Source organism: Apus apus, chromosome 5 (genome assembly GCF_020740795.1).
Source record: "Apus apus isolate bApuApu2 chromosome 5, bApuApu2.pri.cur, whole genome shotgun sequence".
In the NCBI taxonomy this organism is placed as follows: domain Eukaryota; kingdom Metazoa; phylum Chordata; class Aves; order Apodiformes; family Apodidae; genus Apus; species Apus apus.
In genome coordinates, this window is record NC_067286.1 from 63,187,603 (window position 1) to 63,209,907 (window position 22,305).

Sequence of the window (22,305 nt, forward strand, 5' to 3'; positions counted from 1 at the left end):
CCAGAGCAGAGCTGCTCCAGCCCTGGGATCATCTCCGTGGCCTCCTCTGGACTCTCTCCAACAGCCCCATGTCCTTCCTGTGTTGGGAGCTTCAGAACTGGACACAGTACTCCCAAGTGGGGTCACCCAAGAGCCTAGTAAAGGGGGAGAATCACCTCCCTTGACCTGCTGACTATGTTTCTTTTGATGCAGCCCAGGACATGGTTGGTTTCTGGGCCGTCAGGATGGGGCTGCCTACACCAAAATTCTGCCTCCTTGCTTAAGTGGTAGTTGTGGATGTGTGTGTCTGTGCAATAACAAGCCCAGCATGAACATGCACTTTGTCTGCATTTCAATTAAGACTCATTATCTGCTGCTTGGTTTCTAGCTGGGAATTTAGCAGTAGCAGTGGGAATAAAAATCTGCAACTGTAATTATGTTGGAGAAGCTGGTGTGATGTGACTGCAGCGAGGCACCGGCAGGACTTGAAAGCTGAGGGTGTTTAAGCTTTAAAACACTTTATTGAGCAGCTCTTCATCACTTCTCATAATGTTGGGTCCTCACAGATGTCTCTGCAGCTGTCTGGGCAATTTAAGATGCTTCTTGCATTTGCAGGACTGTCTGAACAGCTTTTCAAGGTGACCAGCAAGCTTGCTCCCTGGGGTTTGCTGTACAAAATGTCCAAATGCAAATGGAAAACCAGGTTCTTCCTCCAAAAAAAATAAATCACAGCTGGGTTGCCCAGCCCTCCCAGGCTCCCAGTGGCTGAGGTTTCGGTTCAGGCCGTGCAGGGGGTGGAGGAAGCAGGAGCAGGGGTTATTTTTGATGCTGGGAAGGAAGTGCCGTGCTTCCCTTTCCCGCTGCTGCCAGGGTTGGGCTTCTGGAGCTTCCAGTGCCCAGCCCGTGCTCCAGCTGATGCTGACAGCTCCAGCTTCCACAGAGAATCAAGAATCCCAGACTGGTTTAGGTTGGAAAGGACCTTCAAGATCAGCTACTTCCAAACCCCTGCATGGGCAGGGACACCTCCCACCAGCCCAGGCTGCTCCAAGCCCCATCCAACCTGCCCTTCAACACTGCCAGGGATGGGGCAGCCACAGCTTCCTTGGGCAGCCTGGGCCAGGGTCTCACCACCCTCACAGCAAAGAATTTCCTCCTAATGTCTAATCTGAATCTCCCCTCTTCAGTGTAAGGCCATCACCCCTTGTCCTGTCACTACAGGTTCCTTGCCTGGCAGGGGAGCACCAGCCGCAGGGATTTGCTGTGACCCTGGCAGATTTCTGCAGCTCATTTCCAGGGATCCCTCTGTGCTCTCCTCTGCCCAAGCTGACCATGGTGGGAAAATGCTTTTTTTTATTGCACTGAGGGCACCTCAATCCTGGTGGCTCTGCTGCTTTTCTCTCCCTGCCATATCAAAAGCAGGAATCAGCTAATTTAGACCAATATGGGTGGATTTTCCCACCCCAATGAGCAATTCTGTTCCTTTTCCTGTTTGCTCTGCTGGAGATGCTGACAAGCACTTGCTGGCTCTGACCATTTCTGCTTCGTGGAGTGACAGCGTTGCCCTAAGGCTGGTTACACATCAGGGCTGGGAACAGCTGCTCAGGGATGTGCAAGGGACATTTAACAGCTCAAGAGAAGCTTCTGGATCTTCAAACACCTCCACTGAGATTTGCAGTGAGGTTTTGAACCTGGGGTAACCTTTTGAATTTGAGGTGTGGGATCTCTAAAAGGAATTTTAAATGCTTGGAGACTCACCCGGGCTCTGATAACTATGAAACAGCCAGTCCTGCAACTGACAGTGGGAAATGGGAAAGGACTGAGCCGAAATAATAAGCTTTGACATGAAGCTGGAGCCCTGACAAATCAGTAACTCGTGGATTGGGACCATGGTGAAGGTTCAGAGACCTTTGATCAGCTTGTAACCAGGCGGGTGGCATTCCCAGGGCTGCGAGGATTGCAGGTCCTGCCTGCTGCCCTGCGCAGCACCAAAGTTTTCCTTGTTAAACCCAACCCCACAAGTCAGCTGCTAAACATTTGCCAACCTCATGTATATATAACTTCCCCCGTGGGGCAGCCACGGGTCTTTACCTTTGTGGGCATAGCCCACATCTCACTGTTAATTTGAAGTGTTAATTACTCTCTGACCGAAAGACGATGCTGTGCACGTTCGTGCCACGGCCTGCAAGGTTAATCTGCAGCATAAAACCAAATCCCCTCTGTTAGGTGTAGGTGTTGGTGATTCAAAATGCCTTTATTTTTTTCCTCCCCCCAGAATTTTGGTGCCAGTGTGCTCAGCTTTCAGTAGGGCAGAAGTTGGGCTTCGTTACTAAAGTCCATTGTAATGATTTCTCACATTTTTTTGAGGGTTGCCAAGGCTTGTGCAAGTTCGCATGCTTTTCTATATTTGGTTTTGTTTAATTTGATTGTACAAAGCTGTTGAAAAGTCTAGCTGAACATTTCTGGCTGCAGGATGATGCCTTTAGACTGGGAGTTCAAAGACAAAAAAGCTTCTGCTGGGTTTTCGCAGTAACCCCGAGCTCCAGATCCCGTTGTCAGATAGGGACTGAAAAAAGCTGGTTTGTCACATTGTTCTCATCTTGATGGAGTTCAGACATAGCTCGTGGGCGTAGTCATTGTGATGTCAGTCTTGGAGTGCGTTCCTTGGTGCCTTCAGCATGCTTGGTGGTGGATCTGCTGCAGGAGCTTTGCCCTGAGCTGTGCTGGGTTTGTCCATGACTGGTGCCCCACCATGCCTGAGCATCACTGCTGAAGGCTGGAGGAAGGAGCTGTTGCAATAATCATCAGCTGACAGTTTTAATTTGGGTGAAACTGATGTTCTAAGTTGGGAATCTGGAGTCTGAGTAGGATCTGGAGCTGGAACAGAATTATTTTATTATTGGTGCCTTAACCTGGACAGTGTAGTCCTTTTCCAACCAAAACAATTCTGTGATTTCAAGCTTCTTTTCTTTTTTATTACAGAAATAAAAATAATCCTCATACAAAGTCTGTAAGCTCAGAGCTTACTGGTAGCTCTACCATTTGTGATATTGAATGCAGAAGTGTCCCTGTGACACGTCCTCCAACCTCTTGAGGTTCTTACGTGCTTGCCCAGATGACGTCCTGTGGAAACACTTGGTTTTTCCTTTGAAACCAAGAGCTGTGGCTGTCCCTGTCCTCACTGCTGTCACCACTGATGCTGACACACCCCCTGGAGAGCGAGGGTTTAGGCTAAGCAGAGCTTTGCACAACGCAGCTGCAGCACCTGGATCATCCCCTTCTCCATCCCTTCCTCCTGCGTGGTGGGGGGATGTTGCACCGTTAACGCCGGTCGGTGGTTGTTGGACTGGAAGATGCTCCCCAGGAGTGTCAGGGGCTGCAGGGAGGTGTGAGCAAAACTTACTCCAAGTGTTAGGCAAAATACTGCACAGGGGTTGTCTTTTGGAGCTACCGCTATGCTTCGGTTTCCCAACTACTTCCCAGCTTGGTCATGACATTCAGAGAGCCCACGGTTACATCCCTGCTGGAAGGAGATGTGACTGTTAAGTTTTTGCTCTGTTGTTCCCTTGGGAGGTTGCTTTGGTTTCACTTGGGAATTTTACAGTTTTATTTGTAGAAACTGAAAGACCTGGAGGAGACATGTTGTCAATTTTTTCTTGCAGACCTCCTTCAAGTTGTGCTTTCTGTGTGTGCCAGGGTGGCTGGACTCACCTTCAGCTGTCCTGTGTGGTGGGGATGGGGAATCATAGAATCACAGAATTATTTGACTTGGAAGAGACCTTCAAGATCATCTAGTTCCAACCCCCTATGTGAGCAGGGTCACCTCCCACCAGACCAGGCTGCTCCAAGCCCCATCCAAGCTGCCCTTGAACACTTCCAGGGAGGGAGAAACCCAGAAATTGATAGTTAACCTAAAAAGTTGTGCAGAGCCCCTCCTGGAGAAAGCGTCAGGTCATTCATGACCCTCTTGGCTTCATCCTCCAGCCTCACTGCTGCCAGGCTGAGTGGTCTATGGACACATCACATCTCATCCATATTCCTCTAGGGTTCTTTCCTACTTTTGTCTGGATGCTTTTGAGTACAAGCAATTATTTGTATCTGAAAAGGGCTGCTGGCGGGTTTGGATCGATAGTTGCTTCTTGGTGAAAAGCATTGAAACTTCTTTCTGTTTTTGTCTTTCAAAGCCTAATTCTGGTCCAGGTTTCAGCTAGTAAAATGGTGTCTTTGTTGCAGATGTCAAGAAGGACTGGTCGGATCACGCGCTGTGGTGGGAAAAGAAGAAAACTTGGCTCCTTAAAACGCACTGGACGTTGGACAAATACGGGATACAGGCTGATGCCAAGCTCCAGTTCACACCTCAGCACAAGCTGCTTCGCCTCCAGCTGCCCAACATGAAGTATGTCAAGGTGAAGGTCAACTTCTCGGACAGGGTCTTCAAGGCTGTTTCTGACATCTGCAAAACGTTCAGTAAGTAGTGAGCGCCGGAAGCCGCCGCTTTCCAGCCGCCGTGGGCAGGTCAGCGTTTGGTTTGGCTCCTGCCCCTCCTTCCACCTCTGTGCTCATCTCCTCAGCTTATCAAATTAATGTTGGTTTCCAGCTTCAAACACCCAGTGCTCACCTGGGCGACAAGCAGACCTTGCAAGTCTAATTTTTTATGTGTAAATACTTAAATAACGGAACCGATTGTGCTGCACATGTACCAAAAAATACGGGGTTTGTGCTGAATTGTGTTTCGTAGCAAAGCTGTTCTTGACTTTGTCTTTATCATAGGATCACAAACTGGTTTGAGTTGGAAGGGACCTAAAAGGGGGTTCCAACCCCTGCCATAGGCGGGGACACCTCCCACCAGCCCAGGCTGCTCCAAGCCCCATCCAACCTGCCCTTCAACACTGCCAGGGATGGGGCAGCCACAGCTTCTCTGGGCAACCCGGCCCAGGGTCTCACCACCCTCACAGCAAAGAGTTTCTTCCTAGTGTCTCATCTCAATCTCCTCTCTTCACTTTGAAACCATCCCCCTCATTGTCTCACTCCCTACCCTTGTCCCAAGCCCCCCCCCAGCTTTCCTGGAGCCCCTTCAGGCACTGGAAGGTGCTCTAAGGTCTCCCTGGAGCCTTCTCTTCTCCAGGCTGAACACCCCAACTCTCCCAGTCTGTCTTCATAGGTGCTTACGCCAGTGCACAGTCCAAACAGCAGATGACAGTTCAGCTTAATGTCCTCTCTATGGCTGGAGAAGGGATAGAGGTCTGCAAAAGGTGCATACTGAGCTGTTTGGAAATGTTTTTGTTTGGTTTTAGTCTAAAAAAACCTCTCGGCTGCCGAGCTGCTCCTGGTGCATCCTTAGGCAAAGCAAAGCAGCTGCTGTTGGGTTGTAAATTTTTTCCCTGCAAATTTATGCACTAGATGAAAAACCAACCCTGAAGTAGGAAACCTGCCAGCTCTGTGGGTTCTCCTCCAGTGGAAAATCACATTAGAGATTAAGTGATGATGCTTCACTGTAAAACTGTCTGGTGCAGTGAAGGAACTGAGTCTCCCTTTCTCCTCCCCAACTCCTCTTCATGATCCTTCCCTTTGTTGAAAAGAAGCCCCAGAAGAAGGGGTGGATCATTTCCTACTGGGTACATGGGTCTGCTGCTTTTATCCATCACTTTTTTACCCATCTTCACAACTTTCTTACCCCAGAAGCCAAAGCTTCTTTCTTCCCCCCCCAAAAAAAAGAACCACCCCAGGAGATGGTAACTTCACTCTGAGGAGCTTGTGATGTCCTTCTTGCTTGCTCCCTTCTGAGAGGATCCTGCAACCTGACCTCAGCCATAGTAAAATCTATTTCTGCTCTCAAAAAAAAAAAGGCAGTGGGGTCATTTCTGCCTGACCCAGTTGTTTCATGAGGCTGGAGGAGCTCAGCCTGGCCTCCACCATGGCCCTGCTTCAGTCTGTGGATAAAGCTGGTTACAAATCTTCGCTGTTTCTTTCTGGTTTTTGTTGTGGGTGTTTGTTTTGGGTGGTTGTTTTTTTTTTTTTAATATACATATTGGGCAATTTCTCCTTAAAATAGAAAAGGCTTAGGCAGCATTATTTCCCAGCCGATTTTGCCTTCCCCTCCCCACCTCCTACTTCCCCACCCCTGTCTCCTGTTGCTGTTTTTAATGTCAGGCTGGACAGCGAGGTCACCGGCATCCGCTCGGTGGCCGATGACTCTTTTCTGAGTCACGTCAGGAAATTCTGATCCACTTCATCACGTCACCAGGGATCTGCCCCTGACGCCACCGAGCAGCCAGAGCCTTACATGGGCCTGGAGCAGCTCTGTCCTCCACTCCAGGGCTCTCAGTGGATTGATGAACAAACCCAGTGGGATAATGTTAATATTTAAAGATGTGGGAGGGGAAGACGCCGCTGGGGTGGCTGCAGCCCAGCTGTGGTAGGAGGGGACACGCATCTGTGCAGGGTGGTTCTGCCTTTCCTCCCCTGGCATCTGACCTGCTGGCATCAATATTCCTGATTTTGGGGGAAAGCAGGGTTTTTGCTGGAAACTTCACTCCCCTTGTGGTGACTTAACCAGCCTGAGCTGCTTGAGGATGGATGGAAACTACGTGGCTGAGCACAGACATTAGATCTTGTTTAGCCCTTGTCTCTGTGTTTACTGGGAGCCAGATGTTCAGCAGAGCTGTGGGAAGAGCAGCCACATCTGCTCAACATCAGCTCGAGGGAGGAGGGGATTGGGATGTGGGGAGGTGGTAGTGCTGGAGCTGGAGGGGCTGGAATGCTCTTCCCTGGACTGTAGAGATGGATATTGTATAGGTGTCCACATACCCCTATCTTTATATATCATATCAAATAATCATAGAATGGTTTGGGTTGGAAGGGACCTTAAAGATTATCTAGTTCCAACCCCCCTGCAATGCAATGCAATATAATATGATATAATATTGTAACATAATGTAATATATTTCATATATTTAATATAGTATACACATGTATGTTTTATGGAAGATACACTATATGATATACATCATATATATAATTTTATGTGTATATATACAAAGTATGTGTCCAAATACCACTGGTTTATGTCTGTATCTAATTTAGGTGTCCAAATCCCTCTGTGGTCCAGGGAAGAGCTTCCCAGTGGGAAGACATAGATATTTTGTATATATATATATATATATGTAATATATATGGTTTGATGTTTGCCCCAAAGAGGTCTCAGTTCATAAATATATGTATGATTCAACAGCTCATTGGGGCAGACACCAAACCACCCCATGCCAGTCCCAGTCACCTCCTGTTCCTTCTCCCTCCGTGTGTGACCTTGGTGCTGCACCTTGGGTCAGACCTGTCCCCAGGCATGGGATCCCAGAGCCAAGCACTCATGGTGGAGATAGGAGCTGATCTCAGCCAGGAGGTCACAAGAGGGGCTGCTGCTTCCTGGTGTGACCTCCCCTTTGTGGGGGGGTCCTGCTGGATTTGCACAGGGCCTCTGGTTCCTGCAGGGCATGGGAAATATCTGTCCTCACCTTGGTGCCCACTGCAGCTTGCCAAAAATCATAGTGGCTGAAGGGTGGGGGGTCATCCCAGCTTGGGGAACTTGCGTTTTTCTTTCTCTCCAGCAAAACCCTCTCTTGGGGTCTTGCAGGCTGTGCTATAATATTTTCCCCACCTGCCTGTTGCCCTGGTTGTTTTTTCTCCTCCCCCCAGGTTAGTATCTAGGCTGCCCCATTTTCCTCCATTACCTTCTGCCCACTCAGTAGCTCTGCACAGGATGGCTGCAGAGAGCCACTCATACCCTGAATCAATCACACTGATTGTCTTCTTGTGGAAAGCTGAGTTGATATTTCAAAGCAGAAGGGGAAAGAACTAGAATCACATAATCATTTTGGTTGTAAAAGACCTTTGAGACCATCAAGTCCAACCATTAGCCCAGCCCTGCCAAGGCCACCACTGCCCCATGTCCCTCAGCACCACATCTACACGGCTTGGAAACCCCTCCAGGGATGGGGACTCCACCACTGCCCTGGGCAGCCTGACAAGTAGTCCCTGCCCTAACAGCTTAGCTCTTGTCTCTGAAAATCCCTTGATTTCTAAAATTAGGGTCCAGGCAGCTTGGACCAGTGTCTGTGCTTGTGAGCTGCTCATATTTTGGCTGTAAGTGTTTGCTGTCTTTGCCCCCGGAGCGTTTAATTACACACTTCAGTAATTTTAGCATATGGTGTGATTAATGAGTAATGTAAGTAATTCCTCGTGTTGCCGGGACTGGAGCTGGTTGCATTTATAAAATCCTCTCTACACAAGCAGGAAATCCTCTTGGGTGGATGATTTAGAGTTGTGCCTTTTCTTATATCCCCTTTAAATTGTACCCCGGAGGTGTCACCGCTGTGGTTCACAGTTGGTTTTTAAAGCAAGTCTCTGTTCTTGTGCAGAGGGAGGTCATTGTCCAGGGCAGCTCTCACCGCTTGCTCCCAGGGGCCATCCCAGAGGTGGCTGTGGGAAGATGCTGGAGCTGCTCACACATCCCCCTCGTTCGCAGAGGTCATGTGAAGCTGGAAATAAAAGCAATTTCATTCCCAGGTTGCAGCCCCTCCATTCCCACAGCAAGAGATGGGGAGGGTTAACAGCAGGGATTGACCCTGCCTGCTGTAGGAGCAGGCAGCAGGGGAGGATCTGGGTGGGATGGGATGGGCAGCCCTCACCCGAAGGCTGGGCTGGAGGCCTGCCCAGGAGCAGCTGCTGGCAGGCGTTGCTGGCCTGAAGGGCCAGCTTTGATCTGCAGTTATAGACCAGAGAAAGAGAAAGTAAAACTTCTCTTTTTGTTTGTTTTTTCAATCAGAGCAGCAGGGGTTTGGTTTTTGGAGCAGCGCGGAGGTTGGGATGGGGTCCTGCTTGCAGGGCTCCCGTGTGCCCTGCTCTTCTCAGCATCCTTCTGGGAGAGATTTTTGCCTGGGAAACATCCCATCAAATCCACAAGTGCAATTGGATGGGGCTGCACTCAACACTTGATTGGTGTGGGTGGGAATGTCCTCATTGGAAAGTGGGTTTTGGGGTGACAGGAGACGTGGCTGCGTTGTAAAGCTCCTACTAACCCATCATCCTACAGAGAAAATAAAAAGTTCCTCTTTTCCTCCATAACAGCTTCATATGGTTCCAGGACATCAGGGGCCTTGCTCACACCCTTCATCTGCTTCTTTACAGCATCCCTTTCTTCCTGCTGCTGCCTGTATTTTTTTTTCCTTGTGTTCTGGGAGCAGTAGGAGACTCCAGGCAGGATCTTCTGGGGCCGGGTGAGCGTGTGGGAGAGGGAGACCAACCAGAGAGATGCAAGGGGAAGGTTTTTTCCCCATGCCTGGATGTTTCCTGCCCTGTTGATGCTGCTTCTCCTAAGGAAATAGCCTGTGTCATAAAGAGGTGCTGTGATGGGGTAAAAGCTTATGTCCTCTTCTGGTGGTGAAGATTTGGGACCAAGGCTGTCCTCCAGCCTGGGGAGCAGGGATCATTCCTGGTGGGAGCTGGGAGTGCTGGGAGGAGGATGTGGTATCGAAGCTGGGAGGAGGCAGCCCTGGGAGAAAGCTCTCCAAAATTCATGATTACTCCCTCCCTTTCTCACCCTGAGGAAGAAATTCTCTTCAGATCTGTTGTATTTTTTCCCCCCAAAGGCTGGTAGGGCATCACACCCACCTGCTTCCTTGGAACCCTCAAAGAACTTCATCACCTCTTTTGGAAAGCAGTGTGTGTCCTGTGTCCAGCAGGGTCCCCATCCCATCTTGCTCCAGTCCCCAGCTCCCCAGGGGCCTTCTGTGGGAACCTTCTGGCCCAGGATAAGGGTGGTCCCATCCTGGGGATCCCATGGGGCTGGAGGAGAGGGATGGGATGTGGGGAGCCCTGTGGGGGTGCTGAGCTCCTTCCCCTCGCCTCGCCCTGCCCCAAAATAACGAGGTGCTGCCTCTGGCCACCGAGCGCAACCTGAGACGAGGTGACAGTGCCATTTAGTCACGGTGTGATGCAGACCTGTCCCCAGCCAGGCAACACCCACCAGCAGTCTAGACACCCAATATGACCCTACCTTTTTTTTTTTTTCCTTTATAAATGGTCCTTGCTCCAGTACAGAATGTCCTCTGACTTCTGAAGTATTTGTAATATTTCCACGCCCTCCATTGCCAAAAAGACTGCTATAAAAAGCTGCTGTTTTCTTGTTTTCTCTTTTTCTTTTTTTTTTTTCTTTTGCAAAACTGAAACCCTTTGGTTCTCTGAGGTGGATGGAGTTCCCAGGGCTCTGCCTGTTAGCACATGGAGCCACAGCCCCAGCTGAGGTGCTTTCAAGGAGGAAAATCTGTCTGGAGTTACTCCTCACCATTGCAAATCCCCATTGTAAACCTCTTTAAACCTTTTTTTTTCTTCCTTTGTGCCCCTCTGGAAAGTAAAGGAACATTACTTGGGGCCTACAGGAAAGCTGGGGAGGGACTGTTTACAAAAGCTTGTAGTGAGAGGACAAGGGGTAGTGGATTAAAACTGGAAGAGGGGAGATTTGGGTTGGACATTAGGAGGGAGAAATTCTTCAGTGTGAGGGTGGTGAGACCCTGGGCCAGGTTGCCCAGAGAAGCTGTGGCTGCCCCATCCCTGGCAGTGTTGAAGGGCAGGTTGGATGGGGCTTGGAGCAACCTGGGCTGGTGGGAGGTGTCCCTGCCCATGCAGGGGGATTGGGACTGGATGATCTTTAAGGTCCAAACCAACCCAAACCAGTCTGTGATTATATTCCTAAAATAGTGGGTCTGAAAGGGGAGGTGGTTGAATCACTCTCCTGAAGGTGTTTATCAAACATGTATGATGTGTTGCTGAGGGACATGGTTTAAGCACTGGACTTGATAGAGTTGGGTTAATGGTTGGTAGGGTTAGGTTGTGGTTGGTAGAGTTGGGTTAATGGTTGGTAGAGTTAGGTTATGGTTGGTAGAGTTGGGTTAATGGTTGGTAGAGTTAGGTTATGGTTGGACTCGATGATCTTAAAGGTCTTTTCCAACCAGAACAATTCTGTGATTCTGTGAAAAGGAGTCCTGGTGGATACATATGAGCATCTCAGGGGTTATGTGGGGGGTGGTGACAGCAGCATCTGCTGATAGAGCCTCCAGATGCTCAGTAGCACCAGGAAGATGCTTGGAGATGATGTTCATATACCGGAGCAGCGACAGAGGCGGTGAAATCCCGAGGCAGGGTTTGCTGCCACAAGCAGAGGGTTTGGCAGTAGCACAGCTATTTCTAAATATGTCTAGGAGATGGGTGTGGAAGGAAATCTTACCATTTAGAGAGTCGGCCAAATTGCAATGTACTCAGCTTTTTAAATGGTGAGGCCCAAGTGCACCCCTGCCAACTTCTTCATTTTGCTCTTTTCCTCTTGTACTGCTTGCCTACCTTGGGCTGCAGCTGTTGTGTAGGATCCAGACAAGCTGGACTAGTAGGGAAATAAGAGGATTTAATTGCAAAGTGAGTGAAATGGGGAAAAAAAATTACCCTTCCTCTTCCACCCCCACCCCCCCCCAGCCTAGTCCCTGTTCTGCCTGTGGAGTAGCATCAGGTTGGATGTCACCGTGTGAGTCAGTGAATTTTTTCATCCTTACTCTGCTGTTGACAGAGACCCTTTAAATAGACTTTCATCCTGAAGACATCAGGAGATGCTGGCAAAAGCCACCACCTTCCTTAAGATTGTTCTGATTGCTCTCGATGGTCCGATGCAGAGGGTGTAAGTGGATTTTTTTTTTTGCTCTCGCTTGTGGTGCTTTAATTTAATTGAATTGAGTTTGACTTCAGCTGCAGTTCAGGGTCAAGGCTCAGAGTGCTCTCTGTGCTCTGAGGGGCATCCGGATAACTGGAGTCTGGGGATTTCATCCCAGTTGTGGAAAAAAAAAAACCCATCCAAGCGTTCTAATTCTGTTGATTTGACTCTTTTTTTAATAGCCTTGCAATAACACTTGGCTCCGTCACCGCTGGTTTCCTTCTCCTCCTGGATCCTGGCCAGTGGTGCCTGATGTTGGCTCTGGGTACCGCTCTGGGTCGCACCACTGCAGACCCCACTGGCCCCCAGTTTTCGGGTGGTTTTGCAGGTCGTTGCTCCGAGAGCAGGTCAATAAGTCAACAGGCACTTGGATTTTCCACGCTGAGTTTGGGAAGGCTCTGGCAAAGCCTTTGACAGGGTCAGCCCCAGTTTGGTCTGTGCCCACAGCACTTGTTGGGCATCTCAGGAGGCTTTGCAGGATGTCCTGACATAACTGCTTGGCCCAGGGCAACGAGTGGAGAACTTGGCTTTTACCCAAATAAATATTTGAGCAACCAGGCAGCTGAAGAACCCATAATAAAATGTTCTGAATGTAGGTGGGTGTACAAACCTAGTAAACTGTGCTGAGGAGCTGAGGGCCTGCTCCACCATCAGATGCTGCCCAGCATCCGGTACAACCACGGTCTTATCTCCAGGCTCTTCAGAAGTTACATAAATCTTGGGGTTTGTTGGTTTTTTTTTTGCCTCTGCTCTGTTTTGCAGAACTTTATCTCGAGTGAGTTTATGTTGAAGATAAGTGGGAGAGTTAATTCTATAAACTTACCCAACGAAACTCTGAATTCACTCATTCCAAAGAAAAACATGGGGGTTTTGTTGGTTTGTTGTTTTTTTTTAAAGTCTGAGATGGGGTTTGAGGTCTCATTTTTCTAAGAATTGTCCTGGTGGTGCACAAAGGCTATAATTTTTGTGAGTCATTGCTTCGAGACAGCACAGAGATATCCCACTTCAAAACACATTTCCTGACGGAGGGTAACTGGACAAGCATTAAAGAGAGGATTTACCCTAAATTCTGCCTGTCCTACAAGGAAAATTATGGAGTTTTTAAGCTTCAAGAGCTAACCAGGCAAACCAGCCCTTGGGCCTTTTAAGGGAGCCAGAAAAATGGATGCTAAGGACTTCTTTGGAGAATTAATTTTCATAGAACCACAAACTGGTTTGGATTGGAAGGGTCATTGAAGATCATCTAGATCCAACCCCCCTGCCACGGGCAGGGACACCTTCCAAGCCCCATCCAACCTGCCCTTCAACACTGCCAGGGATGGGGCAGCCACAGCTTCCCTGGGCAGCCTGGGCCAGGGTCTCACCACCCTCACAGGAAAGAATTTTTCCTAATGTCTCACTTAAATCTTCCCTTCTCCAGTTTTAATCCGTTGCTCCTTGTCCTCTCATTACAAGCCTTTGTGAAAAGCCCCTCCCCAGCTTTCCTGGAGCCCCTTCAGGCACTGGAAGGTGCTCTAAGGTCTCCCTGGAGCCTTCTCTTCTCCAGGCTGAACACCCCAACTCTCCCAGCCTGTCTCCAGAGCAGAGCTGCTCCAGCCCTAGGATCATCTTTGTGGCCTCCCCTGGACTCTCTCCAACAGCTCCATGTCCTTCTCATGTTGGGGACCCCAGAATTGGACACAGTACTCCAGGTAAATTTTCCTTACGTATCAACATTGAATATAGAAACCAGTGTGAATTCCCATCATGTTAATGTCTGGGGAAGGCTGACCCTGTACAGACAGCACTTCCAGTCAGTGACACCGTGTTGCAGATGTAGGACATGCAAGAAACCCACAAACCTGATTTCTCATGGGAGTGAGAGCCCATCCCTTGAGCACCAATATTGTCACAGTGTGTCCCCTGGCCCCTTGGCCTTCTTCTTGGCAGGGTCTGAGGATCCCACATCTTGGATGAGAACAAGGCAGCAACATCACCCCTTTTTCCACAGCAAAACACGTGGATTTTGGTCCCATCCTTGACCACGACTGCTTTCCCATCGTGATACTCTTTGGTGGTTAAAGATGAAGCAGCTGCAGGATTTACTTGGTGGATTCTGTGAGAAAGAGCATGAAATGTGAATTTTACACCCAGCAAGGAGGATATTTTTCTTTAAAGTCAGTTTGCTAGGGGCAGTTTGCGTCCTGTGAAGAAGGAGAATTTCATCCCAGCTCTGCTCTTTGTGTGGGAGATGAACAGGCACAGCTGGGCTGGGTGAGAAATGAGGGATTATACAGGGAAAAAAAGGTGGTGGATTTGTCTTCAGCAGGAGACAGCACAGGCACAAGTTGGCTCTTGTAGGCAGATGGAAAAGAAGATGCTGTAGGGAGCAAAATGGCTTCATCCAACAGTTGGAAAAATTTCTCTTGGAGGTTGAAAGCCATGTTCCCAGACATGTTTTTGAGTTGCTCTCTGTGAAATGCACATGTGGGTGCTTCTCCCAAAAAAAGGCATTTATTTCCCTCACTTGATAAAATCACAGAATCACAGAATGGTTTGGGTTGGAAGGGGCCTTTAAAGACCATCCAGACCAACCCCCTGCAGTGAGCAGGGACATCTTCAAGTAGACCAGATAGCTCAGAGCCCTGTCCAGTTTGATGCAGAATGTTTCCAGATATGGGGCATCTACCACCTCTCTGGGCAAGAAATCCCCTACATTTGACAAAAACCTTCTGCTAGGACATGGACATGGAGCTGCAGCAATGTTAGGGCTCAGCTGTGGCTGCAGCTGGTCCAGCGTGGGCTGGAGGAGCTGTCAAAATACAAATGATTACTGGCTGGATCCCTCTTTGAAAATGGGTTTGGACCAGATTTTGGTCAGCATTGTCTGTGTATCATCATAGATGGTTTCTGCTGGCTGCCACCAGCAACGCCAAGGATGCTTGATAAGAGGCTGGGTTTTCACACGGGTACACAATAAATAGACTTGAAATGCTAAAAGGATCATTTACAGTAATTTTGAGTAGATGTTGCCAGTGCCATCTGTCTTGTGTGTAAAGACAAGGAGTCTCTTCAAAAGCAAACACAGCCCCGACCAACGTGTCAATGGAAGAGTCAACACATTAGCCTTGTCTGAAGGTCACGTCTCCTGGTCCACCCACATTTCACTGGCCCTTTTTCCTTCCAAGTGACCTTTGGCAGGAGCAGCTTGGCTTCAGCTGGAAAATGTGGATGAAATAGTTAATGGGGGGTTTTGGAAATTTTTTGAAACCTGGGGCTGAAGTCAAACCCTGGGAAGATGTTTTACCCCAGGTGAACAACTCCAGCCAATGTGCTCCTCCAGGTGCAGTGGGGCTTAGTAGAATCACAGAATCCCAAACTAGTTTGAATTGGAAGAGACCTTAAACACCATCTAGATCCAACCCCCTGCATGGGCAGGGACACCTCCCACCAGACCAGGTTGCTCCAAGCCCCATCCAACCTGCCCTTCAACACTGCCAGGGATGGGGCAGCCACAGCTTCCCTGAGCAACCTGGGCCAGGGTCTCACCACCCTCACAGCAAAGAATTTCTTCCTCAGATCTCATCTCAATCTTCCCTCTTTCTTCTTGAAACCCTTCCCCCTCATCCCATCACTCCCTGCCTTTGTCCCAAGCCCCTCCCCAGCTTCCCTGGAGCCCCTTCAGGCACTGGAAGGGGCTCTAAGGTCTCCCTGGAGCCTTCTCTTCTGGGGACCCCAGAACTGGACCCAGCACTGCAGAGAGGTCTCACCAGAGTGAAGCAGAGGAAAATCAAGTAAAAAGCCCAAACCTGGGTAAAGAATTTTAATTTCTGTGCACCACTTGGTTACTGTGAGGATCTTTCTTTTGCTCTTATGGCCAGAAAACAAGAGGCTGGAGCTCTGGAGCGGTTCCTTGTCCCAGTTCCCAGTTAACTGGAGTCCCACCATCTGCAAGTCCTTGCGCCCTGGGCCAGGCTCTGCTTTAGCTACAGTAACTAACCAGGGGGTTTGCCAAGCCCAGCTCTGCTCAGAGGACACTTGAAGATGCTTTGTACACTTACTAATCATAAGCAGCAGCAAGCTTGTTTTTCACCAGCACTGGAATGAAATACTGAGATGTGCAAAGTTGCTTCTTGCTGTTTCGCTGGTTCTGGGGTGGGAAATAAAACCAGCTCTCTTGCTGCTTTTTCTTCTTCCTGGCGTGATGGGCCTTGGTTTTAATTCTTAATTTCCCCTGCAACCCTCAATGGGCATCAGTGGGTTTAGAAAATCTTGGAGATGATGGTACGTCCAGAGGAGAGAAATTTGTGGCTTATCAATGGGAAATGTGCTCAGCTGCAGGGAAACAAGGATTGTGTAGGGAAGCAAGGATGCTGCAGGGATGCTGCAGGGATGCTGAAGGGAAGCAGGGATGCTGCAGGGATGCTGCAGGGAAGCAGGGAGCTGCAGGGATGCTGCAGGGATGCTGCAGGGAAGCAGGGAGCTGCAGGGATGCTGAAGGGAAGCAGGGATGCTGCAGGGAAGCAGGAATACTGCAGGGATGCTGCAGGGATGCTGCAGGGAAGCAGGAATGCTGCAGGGATGCTGCAGGGATGCTGCAGGGAAGCAAGGATGCTATAGGGATGCTGCAGGGAAGCAGGGAGCTGCAGGGATGCTGCAGGGAAGCAGGAATGCTGCAGGGATGCTGCAGGGATGCTGCAGGGAAGCAGGAATGCTGCAGGGATGCTGCAGGGATGCTGCAGGGATGCTGCAGGGAAGCAGGGAGCTGCAGGGATGCTGAAGGGAAGCAGGGATGCTGCAGGGATGCTGCAGGGATGCTGTGCCCTGCAACCGTTCGGAAGCAGCTGCCGAACACTCGCCTGTATCCTCTGTAATCCCACGACAGAATCATGAACAACTGAGGGACTATAAAAAGTCACTTGGAAATCAGATGGTCAAGCTTTGGGCCATCTCCAGCAGATTGCTTTCAGGAGCTGAGCTTGGCCCAGAGCCCTTCCCTTGGCCTCTCTGAATGGTTTCAGCTGTGAGGTTGTATCAGTTGCTAATGCACCAAAAATAAACATCAGAGTCTGAACCTTGCGAGCAGAATACCAGGGGAACTCCTCCTTTGAGGCTGTGCTGCCTGTCATCCCTTGCACATGACCCTGGTTGTCCCAGCAGATTTTTTCTCCATGAGGTAAGCTGGCTGGGATAAATGGGAATGAGCAGGGCTGTCTGGATTCGTATGCTGGGTATTTATGGCTAGAAATGGTCAAAAAGTTGCAGGGTGAAAGTAACTGTTGGTGGGTGGGTGCTGGGCTGGGGTTTGGTGTGAATCTGTCTACGTGGTAATAACCTAGCAGTGTTCAATGAAAGCTTGAGTGAAATTTAGCTTGTATATAAGTATTATATAAAAAATGGATGGTTGGGCCTAAAGAGTTGTGAATGGAGTTAACTCCAGTTGGTGGCTGGTCTCCAGGGGTGTTCCCCAGGGCTCAGAGTTGGGGCCAGTTCTGTTTGGTATCTTTTATCAATGATCTGAATTAGAGGATTGAGGGCACCCCCAGCCAGTTGGCAGGTGACACCAATCTGGGTGGGAGTTGATCTGCTTGAGGCAGGGAAGGCTCTGCAGAGGGACCTGCGCAGGCTGGGTGGATGGGCCAAGGCCACTTGTATGAGGTTGAACAAGGCCAAGTGCTGGGTCTTGCACTTGGGTGACAACAACCCCAGGCAACACCCCAGGCTTGGGGCAGAGGGGCTGGGAAGTGCCTGGTGGAAAAGAACCTGGGGGTGTTGGTCACAGCAGCTGAATATGAGCCAGTGTGTGCCCAGGTGGCCAAGAGGCCACCAGCATCCTGGCTTGTGTCAGCACTGGGGTGGCCAGCAGGAGCAGGGCAGGGATTGTCTCTCCGGGATCTGGGGGGGCACCTCGAATCCTGGGGTCAGTTCTGGGCCCCTCACCACAAGAAGGACATGGAGGGGCTGGAGCGTGTCCAGAGAAGGGCAAGGGAGCTGGGGAAGGGGCTGGAGCACAAGTGTGAGGAGGAGCAGCTGAGGGAGCTGGGGGTGTCCAGCCTGGAGACAACGAGGTGAGGGGAGACCTGCTGGCTCTGCAGCTGCCTGGGAGGAGGTTGGAGCCAGGGGGGTCCATTTTTTCACAAGAAAAAATGGCCTCAAGTTGCACCAGGGGAGGTTGAGATTGAATCTTGGGAACAATTTCTTCCCCAAAGGGTTGTCAGGCCCTGGCCCAGGCTGCCCAGGGCAGGGGGGGAGTCCCCATCCCTGGAGGGGTTTCAAAGCCCTGTAGATGTGGTGCTGAGGGACATGGGGCAGGGGTGGCCTTGGCAGGGCTGGAGGAATGGTTGGACTTGATGATCTGCCAGGCCTTTTCCAACCAAAATGATTCCATGAGTCTGTGATTCTCATGGCAGCCATCCCCTGACAAATGCAGTGAAGCACTTCTGATCAAAAGGCTCACTGTGCATGGCTGGGTGGGGTGGGGGGGAGCAGAGCTTGATTCCAGCCTGACGTTTTGTCAGTTGTTTGCAGAAAGGAACGATGTGTAGAGCTGGGGTAGCCACATCTTCACGGGGACTGTGTCCCACTTGGGTCATGTGCTGGGGACCAAATTCCAGCTTTTAATGACATTAATTATATTCTGGCAGCTGGGTATGTACAGCAAACTCCCACTGCTGCCCGTGTGAGGGGGCCAGGCTGAGATATGAACTCTGTAACCTCTCCTCCTTAATGACTTATTGTCTTGTTCATTGTTTCTCTTGGTGGGAAAATACAGCCTGCAGTGCAGCCAGCTCCATCTTCTCTGTCTCCTGGTCTCTCTTGCAGCCACAGCTTCCCACATCCCCATGACACTGAGCATTTTTGAGTGATAAACGCAAAAAACAGAGCTAGAAACACCACAAGGGCATGAACGTGAGCAACCAGCTGTGGAGGAGAGCTTGGAAACTCTTCCTTCCAAGTCTCAAGCATGGAATCAGACTGATTTCAGTTGGGATGGACCTTCAAGATCATCCAGTCCCAACCCCCTGCATGGGCAGAGACACCTCCCACCAGCCCAGGTTGCTCCAAGCCCCATCCAACCTGCCCTTTCACACTTCCAGGGATGGGGCAGCCACAGCTTCCCTGGGCAACCTGGGCCAGGGTCTCACCAGCCTCACAGCAAAGAATTGCTTCCTCAGATCTCATCTAAATCTCCCCTCTTCCAGTTTTAATCCATCCCCATCTTGCCCCATCCCTCCCTGCCCTTGTCCAAAGTCCCTCCCCAGCTTTCCTGGAGCCCCTTCAGGCACTGGATGGTGCTCTAAAGTCTTCCTGGAGCATGACCCATAATCTTCTTTTTGCTCATCCAAGCTGTATTTGGGAGCTCTCCAACCTTTTTGCAGCCTTTCAGTGTCACAGCAGGATGACTTCGTGCCCAGGTAAACTCTTCTCCAGGTCAGTTCCCACACAGTGAGTGAGGACAGCTCAGAGGAGATGCAGGATTTTTTCTCCCCTCTTGGTTTTTGCAGCTCTGGCGAGGAACTCTGCACTCCCCTCCAGTCCCTCCATGGTGGAGGGTGGGCTCCACTTCCGTGGAAAACTTCCCTTTTGGAAGCCACTGCAGGATTCAGAAGCAAACCCAAAGTACCATTTTTGTGGGAAGTGGCCCTAAAATTCTGATTTTCTTTAGCCCCCCTGTACTCCCCTGGCTTAAAACACAACACACTGATGCTCTTCATTTGAAATAACATGTTTTTTAAGTTATTCAGGTTCTGGGCAGGGAAATGGGAGAGATTTGCTGTGAAAAGGAAACACTTTGGGCAAGATGGCTTTAAAAAGTGGGTACCTTAAATATTGTCTCAGAAATTTCTGGTCTGGTAAGTAAATAAATGGCTTGAGTCTTGGTTTGCTCCTGTGGAAGGGAGAGTACCTGGCCTGCTACTTGAGTGACTAAATAGGGGGTTACATGCTGATTAATATATCTGAATTTATTTTGATTTATATTTTTATTTGTTTTTATCTATATTTATATTGAAGATAGTGGGTGAGAATGGTTCCAGGCTCTGTCACAGGTTCTAGCAGTGCTTGTATTTGCATTTGAGTGGCCATGTCTGGGAATTTCTGCATCTTTCCCAAATGCTCTGTCACCTTTCCAGCCAAGGACAGTGCTTGTTTCCAACAGGCTTGAAGGGAAAAAGTTCTCTACTGGATTTTTAACCAATACAAAGCAGGAAAATCAGCCAAAGGAGACACTGCACATGACTGGATGTTGCCTTTAAAGGAAGGATATTCCCTTTCCCCCCCCTTTTTTTTCCATCCTGCCTTTGTAAAATTGGTCCGTTTTTCTCCCCAGACATCAGGCACCCAGAAGAGCTCTCCCTTTTGAGGAAACCCAGAGATCCCTCCAAGAAAAAAAAGAAGAAGTTGGATGATCAATGTGAAGATGATGCCTTCGAGCTGGAGGGGCCGCTGATCACTCCGGGGTCTGGTGAGCTTTGTGGGGACGGCATCGGGTCGGCAGGAGACAAACAGATAATAAAAGGGAGGAGGGGGGAAATGACTGAGTGGTATCAGTCTGACCTAATTCCTTAAGGTCTGTGCACGGACCCTAAAGAAATTCCACAGCTCCTCCAGCACTCGGGCACGGTGGCACAGATGCATGCCTGAAGCTGTCACGCATTTCAGGAGCAGAACAACACCAGGCTTGATGAAGCAGCAGCAGGAACCACGTGTGGCCACTTGCACACTCAGATTGTGTTACTGAGAGCTTTTCTTACCCTGTTAGGAAATTATTTAAATGGAAAATCGTTCCTAATGTCAAGTTCCAGGTGTGTTTGAGGCAGTACCACTATTCTACTCCTTATATATAGCCCAGCAAAATGAGTATTTTAGTATATTTTATTGATTTCGTTAGTGTTCCTTTATGGTAAAGGCACAACTATAGATTGTAATGCTAAAAAAAGCCCCCTTTTGTTGCTGGGGGTGAGTGGTTTACCAGTCTGGCTCACAGAACCTGAGCAGAACTACTAACAGAATTGCTAATGGAGTAACATCTCTGATGGAGTAACATCTCTGATGGAGTAACATGTCTGATGGAGACCAACTCTTCCTCGGGCAGCAGATTGCTGCAGGGAGGTGCTGGCAAGCAGAGGGGTGTTTCAGCTCCTCTCCAGAGCTGCTGGAGGTCTGGTGCTGGAAGGCAAATGGAAGGAGCTGAAATCCAAAATCTTGGTCAAGTGGGAGCACTTTAGCCCAGAAGGACTCATGGACAAAGCTGCAGGGCTGCACGAGAGGTGTCTGGCTGCCAGAGCTCTTAGGTTTAAATCCAGTAATGAGAAGGAAGCAGGGCAGCTTAAATGAAAAAAAGAATAAAATAAAAAATTATTTTAATTCAGTAAATTTGTATTAATTGGTCTTAAACTAACTGAAGGGCAAGGGAAGGTCCTGCAGTGTGGTTAGTGCCTCTGGTGGCTCCAGCCTGGCAAGCAGAAAGGTTTTGGCTGCTGCCATGCACCATGGGCTCTGCAGCAAACCATCAGCCAGGGAGAAATCATTCTTCCTTTGCTCCAGTCTTGCTCTTTCTCCTCTAATTTACTTAAAAATACTTCTGGGGTAGTCCTCTCCTACTCCTGGCTCAGGGAGTTTTCCCTGCATCAGGCAAGGCTCCAGTCAGTTTTCATATTCCTTTGGCATTTTCATCTTGAAAGTCCCATCGTTAGCCTTTCCAAAAGCCAGTGTTCGTGGAGAGCATCTCTGATAGATTAATAGGAAGTACTTGGCCTGCTCTGGGGGAAAGATAGGCTTTTATTTTAATTATTTATTGGTCTTTCAGTGAGTCACTTTGAACTGTCTTGCTGGGTTTGCTTTCCTTGTGAATGAAACTGCTTCTGCCGCAGGTTTAATTACTGCGATGACCTGCCCGGCGTAGGGGCCATTAGTTAAAAGCCATGGTTTTAACCTGAATAAACTGTTTCTAGCATTGCTCCTGCATTAGTTGGTGTGCTGAAAGCCTCTGTGAAACGAGTGAATATTTCAGGATCTGCTTATTTTGGTGGGTGTAAGTGTGATGTTTTGTCACTGAGCACCTCATACCTGGCAGTGAAACCATTTAAATCGGAGCTGCTGATCCACCCGCAGTCCATGTTGCCCAACACTTTCCATCAGCAGACCTGTGTTCACTTGTTTATAAGCTGGCCAAATTTATCACTGTTTCACCTGGAACTTTCCATAACATTGCCTGCCTCGGGCAGATTTTTTAAGGAAAGCGTCTTCTGAGATGTTTGAGATGTTTGGAGAAGGTGCTGAGGGAAACATCTGAGGTGAAGCTTTGCTCCGCTGGAGCTCCAGTGGAGGAAAGTGGGGGGATGTCCATGGGAAGACCTGCCCAGTTTGGGGCAAGAAGTGGGAATTTCTGTTGTTGGTCCAATTCAGGCTCAGCTGTGTCTGCTTGAACCATGGGAAGGTAGAAGCCAGCCCACTGCAAGGCAAGAGCATCTTCCAGGATGGGGTTTATGGATGGTGGTGGTTTATTGCCAGTTCCTGTTGGGCTGTTCCTGTCCAGCATTTTAATGGTCTGTTGGGAGAGCACATTTCTGTTGCTTTTATATATTCATAGAGTATCT

General features: G+C 49.3%; 1 protein-coding gene across 4 annotated transcripts in view; it reads left to right on the forward strand.

The window, feature by feature from the left end:
• Window positions 1-22,305, forward strand: part of FERMT2 (FERM domain containing kindlin 2) — a 60,466-nt gene that overhangs the window by 18,935 nt on the left and 19,226 nt on the right. For all 4 annotated transcript variants that reach the window (XM_051621156.1, XM_051621157.1, XM_051621158.1 and 1 more), the window contains exons 2-3: window positions 4,210-4,443; window positions 20,037-20,171. In XM_051621156.1, coding sequence (XP_051477116.1) covers window positions 4,210-4,443; window positions 20,037-20,171 — 369 coding nt within the window. The remainder of the gene's footprint in view (window positions 1-4,209; window positions 4,444-20,036; window positions 20,172-22,305) is intronic.